This window comes from Echeneis naucrates, chromosome 10 (genome assembly GCF_900963305.1).
Source record: "Echeneis naucrates chromosome 10, fEcheNa1.1, whole genome shotgun sequence".
NCBI classification, from domain to species: Eukaryota; Metazoa; Chordata; class Actinopteri; order Carangiformes; family Echeneidae; genus Echeneis; species Echeneis naucrates.
In genome coordinates, this window is record NC_042520.1 from 3,160,447 (window position 1) to 3,175,421 (window position 14,975).

Consider the following 14,975-nt stretch of genomic DNA (forward strand, 5'->3'; position numbering starts at 1 on the left):
ATTTCTTCATCAGTATCTGAATCTGGTTTGTTGCCTAGATGTGTTTTCAACATGCCAGGAATTTATTTTTGCAGTTTGGTCGACAGCTTTAACAATAAAAGTCAAATATTTACAATAAAGAAACAATATTATATGAAATATAAATGTGCAAAGGTTGTAATAGTGACATTTTGCTATGATTGTGGTAGTGAGATGGAAAGCAATTAGATTTGGCACAAACACTCACGGTTTACAAAATTATCCTTTAAAGCAGACATTTATGCGCCCCAGAGGATGAATTTAAATGACTTCCGACGGTTTATGCTCCCTTTGAGATGAACTGGAGCCAGGACTTTTCATCTGCTCCCTGAACTAATGACCTTACCATTGAGTTTGTTTTTTTTTTTTTATTTTAAGAACAAAACTGCACTCAACGGCGCTTCACGTCTCTGAGTTGGCATTTTAGGAAATTTGTAACATTACCTGTTACGTAACACTGCCAATCACTTGATCTCAGTGGGAAGTTGATCTGTGGGAAAAGGGAACAGAAATCTGAGAAAGTGAAAGTCTGGAGCATGACAGAAATAAAGACGTTTTCAAAAAAAAAAAAAAAAAATGGACAAGATTTACCTCAAGTCTGACCTTTGAAATGAAACTCAGGATACGCAGACTTGGACACGTGATACGTTGACTACTTTTTGACTAATTGGGGTGAATTTTAAGTCAAACATTTGATGACACAACAGAAGGAGCTTCCTGTTCCTGCACAATAAATGAAGGCGAACATGCCGCCTTTCCGCGCTGCGTTTGTTATAACACCTGTCTGCGAGTGCCGTCGGACTGACAGTGATTTGTGTTTACCGTCGCAGATCAAAGGTACGTGCACATTAAGAGCTGGTTTTGCTGAACTAAATAAGATTCAGTTCAGCAATCAAACATGTGCCTACTGCAATTATAGACTTTTAAAAAGTTATTTTCATATGACTTATATTAACTGTCCATCGATTACAATGATATCAAATGATGGAAGTTTTTATTTTAAAGCTGTCTGTGATTTGAACAGTGAAACCACTTCCAGAATGGATTCAATGGAGATTGATGATGGCATTTATTTAGACAAGAACTTCACAATGGAGGGCCTCATTACAACAGGTACAGTGCTGTGTTAGAAACATAAGCGCACAATGTCACAATATGCACAATAAATCCAAACTAACCCGTTGATTGATTTATATTTTAAATGGATATTACAGCTTTTCTGTTTTGGCTTTCTAAAGAAGATTTAATTCTGAGTCCCGGAAATTATCTTTACATATTACTTACCTCTTTTTGTTTAATGGTGACCTTTTCTGTATAAAACCCGACATCCTTCTCTAAACTTAACCAAGTTGGGTGAGAGGCTGAGCATAACTTATTTTAATGATGCTATATGCCACTTTTCCGGGATGAGCTGCCACCACGTTGGATATTTTGGGTGAAAGACTGAGGAAATACACCGTCAGAGAACATGACGTGTTAAATCAGGGTTCCCAACCTTTCTGTAATGTCTGCAGTTTCACCACAAAGCCAACCAAGTGTTCAGAGGTTGATTTAAAAGTGATTTAAAAAAACCATCCGTACGATCCATTACAGTCATTCTTTGAACAAAATGAAATTATACCTATGCAAGCATCATTGCAAGAAAATAAAATTAGTCATTAAGAAAAAAGGATCCAACATCAGAAGTAAGAGTGACTTCAATTGATTAAAAAGAAAAATGTTTTAAATTTTTTTTTTTATGACTTTTCTGTTTATTTCTTTCGATTGCAGCAGACTTTCGGAGAAAACCGAAGACGTGCCGATGTGTGACTGTGTGTCTCACGTTGCTGTGCGCTCTCCTGCTGGCCGGCAATATCGGACAAATTATATACTGTAAGTCATTTTTCATTGGCCCAAACTAACAGAAACAACTGAAATTATTGCTCGTTTTGAAATCCCACAACCAAAACAAATCACCTTGTGCATAACTTTTTTGATTTGCAGATGAGATAATAACCGCTTGCTCCTCAGCTGTCGAAGCAAAGGCCAGTTACGACAGAATGAGTCAGGAGACGGAACATCTCCAAAATGAAAGTGACAGCCTGGCTGCAGAGAGACAACAACTCCTGAGCAATTATGACTCTTTGACTGCGGAGAGAAAACAATTAGAGGCCAGACTGAGAAACCTCACCGAAGAAAAAGAACAGCTACAGCAAAGTTTCACTTCTCTGTCTTCAGAAAGAGACGAGTTCAAGGCCGGTTTTAACAACCTGAAGAAAGCGAGAGACGGCCTACAGGCAAATTACGACACCTTAAAACAACAGAGCAGCCAGCTACGGACGAACTTTAACGACGTGCAGAGGAGTCTTCGGGGGTTGCAGGACAGACAGGCTAATTTGATAGTGGCTAAAGAAGTCTTACAGGCCAAATTCAGCGACCTGCAAAAAGAAAAAGACAACTTACAGACGCGTTATGTGACGGTGATGACAAACAGAGATCAGCTGCAGAGCAATTACTCCTCGCTGAAAAGGGACAGCGACCAGTTGCAGAGGAACTACAACACCATGAGCAGAAGTAAAAATGGCCTTCAGACCAGTTACAATTCCCTGTGGAAAGAGAGAGAACAATTGCGCTTGAACTATAATTCTCTGTGGAGGGAAAACAACGAGTTAGAGGCCAATTACAGCAGTTTGGTGACAGACAAAGACAAGTTACAGAACTGGGCCGACAAGCTGTTGGCTAAATTAAAAGGTGAGGACTTCCTATGTATCAGTTTGCTTTCAATTAAAATCTGCGTCTTGATATTTGCTGTGAAATTGTCAGTTTTGGGTTTGGTTTTGTTTCTTTTTCAGCCATTCCCTGCATGGAGGGCTGGAAGAAGTTTGACATCAGCTGTTATTATTTTTCATCCGTCAAGAAGAACTGGACGGAGAGCAGAAAAGCCTGCGATGCCCAGGGAGCCGATCTGGTGATCATAGACAGCATGGAGGAGCAGGTGAGGGAGAAACATCACGATGTTGGCGTTAACAATTAACCTTGTTATTATTATTAATAATAATAATAAACAATTCTGCAAAATGTTATTATGTTAAGGCGACTAGTTTTAAATATTGCACCATTATAATCCTCAGGCTCTCTGAGGTGCAAAAAAATTTGTCGGCCACATTTGATGGAGTAAGAAAACGTAATTTCGGTGCATGTGGACTTCTGAGTTTAGTATTTTCATTTGGTCATAAACCAAAGTATTCTCTAGCAGCAGATTTCGCACCAAAGTTCCTCAATCTAAGTCAGAGAATCAGCCAACGTCCTCCTGATTTACCAGCCGAGAACCGTCAACTGGTCCCAGTCCGTCCAGTAGATAAAGAGACAGTGGAAACATCTGTAGTGAGCTTCAACTTTATTTCTGACACTCTCCTGTCTGTGTTTTGATAATATTTAGGTATTTATTAATAAGATACTGAATATGAACCAAAACGCCTGGATCGGTCTGAGCGACAGTCTCAAAGAGGGAACCTGGCTGTGGGTGGACGGGAGCCCGGTCACCAGATCGTAAGTTTTAATTAGCATTTCCAAATGAAACAAAGTTCTTTCATTAACATTCTTATAATTTACTATAACTCTTCCTTTTACTTTTTTATATCCTTTTGATATGCTTTTTGAAAACGGAGCATCTGAAACTGAAGCTTAAGACTAATATAACCTACATTTATAAATCAGAAGAGTGAAAGGAATCTTAAGTTAACTGCAATTTAACTTATTTGAGTGGTTTCTATCCTCCATGGAAAAAAAAAGCTAAACTGAAACCTCACACAAATGCACCCAGAGCTGCGTCTTCAGTGAAAGGATTTACTGGTGAACACACGCTGAGGTGGTATCAGGGGGCACTTTCAAAACTCTAAATAAATGAAAGGTCAAAAGAAAACAAAAAAAAGGAGAAGTCACATTTCTATGCAGATGAGATGGTGCTTCAATCTCTTCAGTCACAGTTTGGCTCCGGAACCAACAGGGAACTGCAGCTGAGAAACAAAAATTAGAAGCTGTAAAAGTCGTTTCAGTCTGTGCGCTGTCTTCTGTGGCATCTCAGATTCTGGCAGCCCGGCCAGCCGAACAGCTTCAACGGGAACCAGGACTGCGCAGAATTCGTGCAGAAAAATATACAACCCGGAGGAGAGTGGAACGACGACGGCTGCTTCGCCGAGCAGGCCTGGATCTGTGAGAAATGAGATGCCGCCGATTTACACGACAGCGACAAAGGTGTGTGGCATGTTCATCTGGAGATTTACTTTATTGTTCGACTGCTAACACAACCCAGGCAAAGACGAAAACAACAGTCGATCCCACAAACACACACTGTGTGTGTGCGTGTCCTAAGCCTCATGTGTGCTCTTGTTGCGTCCCTTGTTGTGCACAACCTATTAAAAACACATTAGCGAGACACACTGTTGTTTCTCCATTACTATCAACACACTGTAGATTATTCGGAGCCACTCTCATACACACGGTTGCTGTTCCAAATAGAAAAGCGTCGACAGCAAATGCTAAAAACGTGCAACGCTCAGCTGTTTTAGATCACAGACTTTACTTTTTTAATATAACACATTGTACGTTCTGGAGCGGAGAGCAGCGGGCTTCAAGCCAAACACAACAAAAGAAATCAGAAAGAGCTGAGAGACAAACGCATCAGTGGTTTTGGTCTTTTCATGGGATTTGTTGGACAATAATACTTCTTTCTCCCAACGATATGCTTCAAGGATGCTTAAAGGGCCAGTTGAACTAAATTCCAGCAGTGTTTTCATCTCATCCCACTGGGGCTGCTGGTTTTATTTGCTAAGGTTCGGTTTTTGCTAACACCAAGAACACGACTGGAATTTAGCAGAATCTGTGGTTTGAACATTCAGTAAAAATGCCACTTTAATTCTGGTCAGCGTGCAGAAAACAGTGTCAGCTGTCATACGAGTTTTGCTTTGACGGAAAGAAGAACTCCACGTTTTCAGTTTACTTTTTAGTTCATCAGTGTGACCTTGGTAATAATGAATCACACCACATAGCAGCAAAGATCATTCTATCATGAATCCATATCTAAGTGTGTATTTGTAGCGGCAGTTTGACCTTTTCTTGGTCACCTTTAAATGAAATTAATGGAACTGAATGTAATTTAATTGATGATTATTTGAATGTCGTGGAATCACAATAATCTCGTGTTTGTACAAAAATACTGTGGCCTTTTGTCTGTCTTGACAATCTGTGTGGTTAATTAATAAATATGTGAATGAATCCATATTACCAACATACACGGCACAGAACACATAGATTAGCATATGATGAATTATTTACTCCTCTTCTTTGTATTGATTACACAACGCTGATGAAACACGCTCTGTAGCACAAACTAATTTCTCCTCTGTATTTTCCCAAGGATATGTGCTGTTTGAGTTTGACTTGTGCAAGCAGTTAGATGGTGGCATGGTTGAATTAATTATCCATTCTCTTCCCTTTGGCACCCTAAATGGAAACTATCCTCAGAATGTTTGCAGCCCGCCCCAAAAGAAGAAGTTTTATTACAACAATAGAAGAAAAACTTGACAAATGTTTTGACAAATCACTGATATGCCAGGTTTTCTGATTTGCCTTGCTGACTGACACAGACCAAAGCGTAGATCTGCCATTTTTGCTCCACTGGGATCTTTGCGACGACATCTGGATGGTAAAAAATTTTGAATCAAAATCTGAATCTTAATTGCCACTGGGACAGTGAAACATTGCACGACTAAATATTGAAAGTGCAGATTTTCCATTGCAAGAAACAAAATTTCCAAAATCCAAAAAAATAAATAGAAACATGAAAGAGACAACAAAAATCGAAACTAAACACGCAGACACGCAGACATATATGGCGCATGCCCCATAAACCTGGCGTGGATAGATTAAATATGATTTGTGACTTATTTTTATACCTTGACATTCAAACAACCTGTTTTTGGGGACAACATGTTCCAACGATGTCATGAGCAGGTAAAAATAATCCAGTTCAGCTTTGAAATATCTCTCCTGCATGGCTGGCCTCTGTTGCCTGGAGACGTTACATCCATTAAGCTGGTGCTGGTTTTTCTTCTGCATCATAAATGATGTATACATTTTGGATATTGAGAGCTAATTCTGTGTCCATCTGATCAAAAAGGGGCACTGATGATGCTGATTGTCACACAGCAAGGTGGGGTGGAGTGGGGGGGGGGGGGATTCAATCATCACCACAGACAGCTGAGGTTTAATACCCAGCAGCTCAGGGGTGATCGCAGGGGAGGCGCCGCGCCGGCTGCTCATCATGGTTGGTGTGGGCCACCTGAACAGGCAGGAGGGAATAACCGGAGGGATGGTGTTAATCTCTAGATGTCACGGTCCCCCGCCAAAGCTCCCCATCAGCAGGTGGAAGAAAACAGCACGTCCACGTCCTCCGAGATCTGTGACCAGGTTAAAGAAACGCCAACGCTGAGCCTTCACGCTTCGGACAGGGAATTTTGACTTTTCTCAATCAATGTTCCTTTTTTTTTTTAATCCACAGCCAGACTTTGTGACTGCTGAAAACTATTTTTTTGTGAGTTTGAGCATTCTTTTAAAGCACATGATCATAGATATATCTATCCAGCCTCCAGATTCAGTGCTTATAGAAAATTGAATGGTTTAAAAACTGCAAATGGACTGAAAAGCTTCAAAAGGGGCAAAATAAATTATTCTGAAATCCAAAAATGACCTCAGTTATTCAAAATCACTTACAATAAAATCAGATAGGATGGGATTTATTTGCAGAGCTGTTGCATCGGATTGCTTTGTATCAGACAGGTGTCAACCCACCACACACACACGCACACACAAACACACACACTCAACAGATGACAATGCAGTGACACGCAGCACCAACGATGGACTCTCCTGCAGCCACACACACCACGTTACGTAACACAGTGTCATAAGAAGACAGCACGTTTTTCAGATCACAACCATGTGAGCAGGAAACAGCACAGATGCATTCAGCGGGCAGAGACGGCACGCTCCACCATGTGCCCCCCCCCCCAACCCGTCTTTGGGTGTGGTGGCGTCAAGGGGGCATCTGAACCATTAATTGGACAAAGCCTTTTCATCCCCCCTCCACACCCCTCCTCTGAGAGGAATCTGATCCAAACCATCTGCGGTCAGGTGGTGAGCTGGGCCCCCCACCTAACCACCCACCCACCCCCAAGATGTAGGCGGGCTGTGAGGTTACGCTTCGAGCCGCCTGACTAAAAATAAAAGATCAAGGAGCCTCCAGCAGTCATGTTGGTCTGCTGAGACTCACAGAGCTGGAAAAAAAAGGGATTTTAAAACAGTTAAAAGGTCGTCGCATGCGTATTAGTCTGATGACCTAATGCGGTAAATGAATGTGGTTTCTGTTCAAAGTGCAGCGCGGAGCAACGCAACACAGAAGGCAGCCGAGGAGCAGATACTGAGGAAGGCATGCACTGATGCAGAAGCAGTCAATTTCTGATAAACTTTGTGTGCGTTTTGGTTTTTGTGTTTGCCTCAAGATGCACGATATGACAAATCTGTTACAGCCTCTGTAAACCGCTGAGCTGCAAAGGAGGACAAGAGGACAAGACGTCCAGCGGCTGCTGCAACATCCCGAAGGCCGGAAATCGTAAACACACAGCAGCAACCTTCACGCCGGTGAACTAAAAGGGGAACTCTTGCAGATCTCATGGCGTCCTCCGATAGTAAAAGACACACATTTCTGCTGCATGCCTCATTTATTTATGTAGGTTGAGCAGATCGTTTTAACCCTCGTATTATCCTCAAATATTACTAACACATTTTACCCTTGGGGTCAATTTGACCCCAGGTATATTTGCCTCCAGAAAATGATTTACAGAAAATTGTTGACCAAGTTTTTGTGTCAGGCACTTTGTTTATTTGTTGAATACATAAATAACCCCTTGATAATGAAACCTATCAGTGAGTTTACCTGCCCTCTAGCGCCACCATCAGGCAAAACTTTTAAATTAGAATTAATTTATCTTGAAAACTTTTCATACAAATCTTCTCAAATTTACTGACAACATTAATGACCACAAGAGTATGAATCCTATTGGTTTTGGTGATGATATGACCTTCCCTGTAGCGCCACCATCAGGTCAAACTTTCAGTTTTAGAGTTAGTGTATCTTGAAAATCTTTCATCCAAATCTTTTCTAATTTGGGGTGCACATTCATGACTCTCACAGAATGAACCATATTGACTGATGTTGATAAGCATAAGATGACAAGGGGCCAACGGGCAGTCATGCGTCGACAGCTGTATGTGGCTGTGACCTTGTCCAGGTTGTCCACCCCTCCCTTTGTCTCATTGTAGTCCAGCACCATTTGTGGTTTTTTGTCTTCTCTGCTGCTCAGGGCATCATCTTTGTGCATGGTGCTAAGCAGCAGGACATTTTTCCCTTTCTTGGGGCAATAGGAGACCACAGTTGCTTTATCAGTGAAGATGTTACCTTCCTGTTCTTGACAGCAAGAAGTTCAGAGGGAAGCTCTGGTTTATTTTTTCTCACTGTCCCCAACATCGTTACCTTCCTTTTCAGCAGTTCCTCACCCAGGGCATAAGATGTGAAAAAATTATCACATGTAATATTATGCCCATGCAGTCCTTCAGCCATATCAAGCACAACCCTTGTGCCCTGATTTTTTTCCGGTGCTGGACTGTGCATCACATGCTGCCCATATTTTGATGCCATATTTGGCAGGTTTGCTTGGCTTATATTGTCGGAATGGACAGCGCCCACGAAACGCAACCAAGCACTCATCGACAGTCACGTGGGGGCCTGGATTGTAAAGCAGGGGTAAACGCTGCACCCACTTGTCCCACACATCCCTTATTGCCGCAAGTTTGTCACGTTCGCGTCGGCCGTGCCTTGTTTGTTTGTCATCAAAGCGTATGACACGGGACAAAACTTGGAATGTCTTCAGAGACATGGTGGCTGGAAATATTGCCCTTCCAGTCTCAGCATTCCAAAGGCTTGCTGTTGCTTCACCTTTTGATTTATAAACTCCCCCCAAAATGAGCAAGCCAATGTAGGCTTCCAAGTCGACTACATCCAAGTCTTTCCAACTGTCCCCATACACACGCTTCCCCTCTAAATTTGTCATCCCAAGTACAATATTCTCAATCGATGGTGTTATGAAGAGCTCTAATGATGACTTGATGTCTTCAACATGGCTGATTGCATATCTGGTGGGGCCTGGAACCATTTTGATAATATTAGTAGCGCTAAGTCTACCTTGCTGTCTAAGTGGGGAAAGGGACCATATTATCTTTCCATTTTTGGAAAGGATTGTGTCTGCTGGTGGTTGAGAAGCAACAGGAGGGTCAACACTCTCATTCTCATCAGATGAGAATGCCTCAAAATCAGGGTCCTCCTCAACACAATCCTCTGTCTCAGAAACATTCTCCTCTATGTCACTTTCACTGTCAAAGAGCTGTTCCAAAACGTCATTGACAGTAAACCTTTTCCCAGAAGACATTTTCAAATGAGAGAGCGTGCAGATTGCAGTGTACACAGAGCACAAAGAAGAATGATGTGGATAGAGGGCTGCAATGCAAGCTTTTATATGTTTGCTCCTCCCTTATTTTGCATGAACTACCAATGTCCTTGCAGGAATACCCCGCCCTCCACAGAGCGGGAAAGTCTCCCCCCCCAGAGCGGGAAAGTTTCCCCCCATTATGTATCAACTCAAAAGTATCAACTCTGCACCTGCAGGTGTGGGGATGTTAGGTCACACACACAGACAGACAAGTTTTACACAGCTAAAACAGCTTGGGGTCAAATTGACCCCAGAGGAACACCGATGCGTGGAATATGCGTTCAGCACATTGAAAAAATATTATCATGATAATTTTACGCTTAATCAGTTGTCCCCATCAAATTAGGAAAAGTCATGAAATATGGAGCAAAAAAAAAAAAGCCAACTATTGTTTTTTGAATGATAAACATTGATTGGGGTCAAATTGACCCCAAGGATAATAGGAGGGTTAAACATACCTCCCTTACTGTATGAATGTCATCAGTACAGTACTTTTTTTTTTTTTTTTTTATGGCTCAAACTCCGACTATCCCCAGAGGCAGGAGGAACTTATATCAGTGCAGATGAAAAATATGACATTTTCAGCACATGAAGACCTCGAGGCAACAGTTAAAATAAACTCCAAGAACAAAACTGTCACTCACTCATGATGAAGTCAGGTCTGCAGAATGATTTACAGGCGAATGGGAAACCCAAAGCGCTTGTTTCCAAAAAATGAAATGGAGATTAATACGTGTTCCCCGGATCACGTTTAGATTAACTCACATTACCAAACAAAGGATTTGTTTGTAAGAGCATTATCTGTTACTGATGCCATTCACATGCCCCGAGCTACTGAGTGCTGCAAAATGGATTACAGTTAACGCACCCTTGTCGACAAATAAAAGCCTGGCAGCTTTTACAAAGATTTGAAGTCATGCGAGGCCAGAGGTGATGATGGGCGGGCCCCACCGGTTTGTTTATCTGGGTCAGTTCGCCTGATTTGGACTGAAGGAACGGATTCAGTTTGAAATTCTGTTTAAACGGGAAGTTTCATTTGGGATTCAAACAAGAAAATCAAATTCTACACGAAAAGGCAACATCAGGATTTAAAGGCAACAGGAGGAAAATGTTCTGTCTCTTTGTCGTGGCGCCATCCTGAAACATGGTGACTGCTTTTAAATGGTTTTACTGCCTTCGAGTTTAAACTTCAAAGAGATTTGTTTTCATTATCTGGGTTTGAACTTCAGGAGTGAAGTCTGCATGTGCGTTTCCTCCACAACAATCCAAACTGCTAAAAAAGTTGTGTGGGATTCTGCTCCCACCTCACCTGGACTCCTCCCACCCAGCTGCTCCTGATCACCAGTCAGTCTGTAAATCAGCCTCTCCTTTGCCAGAATGTTCTCAGCCCTCGTATGAGCGTCGCTCTCTCTGCTCCAGAAAACGGATCCTGACGTTGCCCGTTCTCTGCTCCCCTCCAGCCTGGTTCCCTTCCCCAGAGGGCCCAGCCGGTTCAGAGCCCCACAGTCGGCACCTACCTGGTCCAGGTCAGTGATAAAAACCCAGAACTGTCACATCATGCAGGTCCGTAGAAGAATGGTCAGTGTTTTCTTTTTTTTTTAGGGGGGCACAGATATTGCTTTGGTATTTTGGCACAGGCATTGATAAAGGATGGACGGATCTTTTAATATAAACAGCCTGACTCTGTGATAGTTGGTTTTGTCCAGGCTGATCTTCACGGTGATCGGACATCCAGCAGTGAATTTGACATAAAGACATTCAAGCTCTCCAGAGGATGAATCACCCTGACTGTGTTGAACTGAATGTTGAACACATTCAGGTTGACATTATTGGCGATTAGGGAATTCTTTTTCTTTTTTTACAACTAAAGGAGTGATTGCACGCATACGTGAAGGGAGGTCGGCGTCTGCTGACTTGTATGTATTTATGGCAATGTTGTGAAAGCGGAAAATGACGAATGAATAAAATAGACGCACATCTTCAATTTGCTTTCAGGGCTGATTACTCCTCATATCATGACAAGGCAATAAGAATAATCACATTTGCTGCATGCTGGCGCTGAGCTTTCATCTCGGAGATATCAGTCTGCTGCTTTCTTGAGCTTTAGTGACAGTATGAAGAAATTGTAACTGCTCATAAAGATTCAGCTGAGAGAAAAGTGGGAGTCTATTTTTACTGGCTGGGCTGAGTTTCCTTAATCACCTCCAGGTCTCCTGAATGAATAATGAATAGTATCTTGTCCAAACCAGACCGAGCATCCAAACCTGTCAGTGGTGGTGGGTGGGGGGGGGGTTCAATCTTAAGAGCTGATAATGATTTATTTCATTTCTTTTTTCCCTCTTTGTGACCACAGCTGTGGCCATTATCATGCCGCCGTGCACACCTCCCATCCAAAGTCAAAAGGGAGGCCGTAAACGATGAGGGTGAAGTTTCTGAGTGTCTGATGGAGATAAGGGGAAACGCCTGTGGATGAGAGACCCCATCCTTCAGACTGTCACCGTCTGTGCTGCCCATATTAATCAGTCTCTGTAACTCACGAGCTGATCTGTAACAGCCACTTCAGGAAAAAAAAAAAAAAAACACTACTTATCGACATCTCACTGTTTTGCTACCGGCGCACAATGACAACAAAGGAGTGTGTTTCTACCTCCGTGACGTGATACATGGTGACATTTAGGCGATAATCATCCCAAGAAATGACTTTTCATTCTTAATTTTATGACGCTGACTGTGTTTTTAAAATAGAGCATTTTTTTAACTACGCATTTTGATATCCTGATTTACTAATTTGGATTTACTTCTTTCTCTTTTTTTTAGCCTGGATTATCATTACTAATATTTCCCCACACTTCATTTAAATAATTGGTTTTGATAACTTGTGTAATGCGTAGTAAGAATTACTTAGTTTAAAAATTGTACTTATTTGTTCACATTAGTGCAAATGAACTTTAAGTTTAGATGAAATGCATAAATCCATCAATGGGGGATACAGTTGGTTTACAGTTTATTGTCTATGCGGCCTTGTAATTAGCTTATATGTGATATTTCACTTCAGGTATAAAAACTAAATAGCCAGGTTTAGAAAATGGTGTTAATTAAGTTAAAACATTAGCTTCCTTAAAGTTATTCACCGAGTGTTTGAGGTTATTGATAAAACAGGAAACAAACTCCTTCGTCTTATGAATCCATCCCTTCTCTGCTCCGGCCACTAGAGGTCACCTAATAATGACAGCTGATTCATCAGTCGATCATTTTTAAAGAGGGACAATCTCGCTGGCAAAGTTGTGCCTGAACACTTCAAAGCCGCTTTTCGAGCCCAAATGAGTGTCTGATACTTAAACGTCATTAAAAGTCCTTTTCTTAGTCTATCAAACCCGTTCTTTCTTCTTTGTTAAGAATTGAAGCGGCAGATATGAATCATTAAAGAAAAACAGAACACCAGAAATCTTTGTTGCTGCAAACGGTTTGGATCATTAGAAATGACTTTTTAAGGCAGAAAATGTAACCTTTACAGAACGTTTAGCATCATAAGCTGATCTTTAAGCTTCGCTGTGTTTATCACATTTCAGGACATATCCCAGGATTGTTCTGTCTCTATCACATGAGCTCACGACTTAAGAGGCAAAGGCGCTCCACTGCTGCCCTCCCCCAAAGGGCTCTGCCTCTGTTTCACTCACAACCTTGAGATGAAAGCATGCGTGGCTCCTGGAGGAGGAACCGGTGGAGGGTGAGGTGGGGGGGGTCGTTATCATTTTTGGCAGTCCTCCCATGTAAACCCGAAGGCCCTCCTCCATATTCAGCAGGGGTGAATATGTGCTGACCTCCACCTGCCGTTAATCCTCAGCCAGTGTGTGGCCACCAGGCGAGGCATCGTGGAGGAGGGCGAGCAAGACCGACACCCCAGCCAATTAGGAGAGAGAGAGGAGGTGAGGGGGAGCAAATATAAGCAGTGTGAAGAGTCAGTTTCAGTAAGATTTGATTTTAATTTCTGACTCTGATAATAATCGCTGATTTTAATGATCGTGTTGTGAAAACCAAGATGTCACATAAATAAATTATTCAATATAAATAAAAGAAGTGGGAATACATTTCACAAGATAAAACAAACAAGCCAACTCATTTTGGCCTATTTTACACCTGAGTACTGAATTTCAGCTGCATTAGCCAAACCAGCACACAAAGCTTCACCTTCATCCTCCAGATATGCTCAGAAAACGTGTGTCCCGCTCACACTTTTAAAAACGTTCATAGAGCTGATGTTCCCCCATTTCGTCTACTTACAACTGTTTGTTTCCAGGTCAAGAGCTCAGAGAGAATTAATATTGTTTCTGGGTGTTTCAGGTTAGTTTGTTTGTTTTTTGCAGCTGATTTAAAATTCTCCTCCTTTTTGAAATGCAGATTTAATAACCCCGGCCTATGGATGATAATGGCTCGTCATTAACGCTCAGCGGCGTTCCCCTGTCTCTGAAAGCGTGTTTTTTTAAAACCAGCCTCTCCCCCCTTACGTACATCCTTCCCAGCCTTTGACATGGGCACACCGGGATTAAATTGCCAGTTTGAAGACGCTAAACAACTCAATTAAAACTGCCGGACTCCATCAGCGAAGGGCGAGCAGAATCCAGTCTGTTGATTTGCGACAGGCAGATCCTGTCTGGGCAAAACACGGCGGGGCAGATGTGTATTCCTCGCTTCATGCCCGACGGTTAAGAGCCTGTCTGCTTCAATCAGGGGTCGAGGAGTGAATCACCGGGTCTATCCTCTGGAGCACAGAGCTTTTCGTTTTCTAAAAGTAAAGGCATATGTCAACATCTGTACATCTGTCTATCTATCGATATATTTTTTATTTATTTATTTTCTTTTTTCACGCTTGAACACCCTTTCCCTCTCTGGCCTAAAATAAAATAAAAGCACATCATCAGGGAAAAACTGCAGCTTGTTAGTTGGAGAGAGAGAGAGAGAGAGAGAGAGAGAGGGTAGAAAGTAGTGTTTTATTCATTTATCACAACAAGCACAAAAAGTACTCACAGTATGTAATAGGTCTATAGATTTTCCAGATCACACCATAAAGTAAGCAATAGACCGAAAAGGTATCTGCAGAAGCGTAATGCTTATATATGCTTATCCGATGTTAAAGCTTTCATTAAATAAAAAAAAAAAAAATGATGATAAAGGCTTTCCTTATTTCAAGTTGGGGAGGTGTGGAGAGATGAATTTCTCGGTAAGCTGTTTTAGTGATTGGGAGGCTGAGATGCTCAGCCTTTTTTTTAAAATCTGCTCAATGACAACATTTTTATTTAAATTATTCAGTAGATTTGCTCATGTGTCGCAGCCAAGGTAAAATAATATCTACCTATCCTCCTCTGTGACCCCAACACA

General features: G+C 41.8%; 1 protein-coding gene across 1 annotated transcript; it reads left to right on the forward strand.

Annotated features, from left to right (window-relative positions):
• Positions 1 to 1,058: 1,058 nt before the first annotated feature.
• LOC115050368 (CD209 antigen-like) lies at positions 1,059 to 4,220 on the forward strand. The gene is made up of 6 exons (XM_029513205.1): positions 1,059 to 1,131; positions 1,789 to 1,890; positions 2,002 to 2,748; positions 2,850 to 2,992; positions 3,437 to 3,546; positions 4,082 to 4,220. The coding sequence occupies exons 1-6, from the start codon at positions 1,059 to 1,061 to the stop codon at positions 4,218 to 4,220; spliced, it is 1,314 nt and encodes a 437-aa protein (XP_029369065.1).
• The last annotated feature ends 10,755 nt before the right edge of the window (positions 4,221 to 14,975 follow it).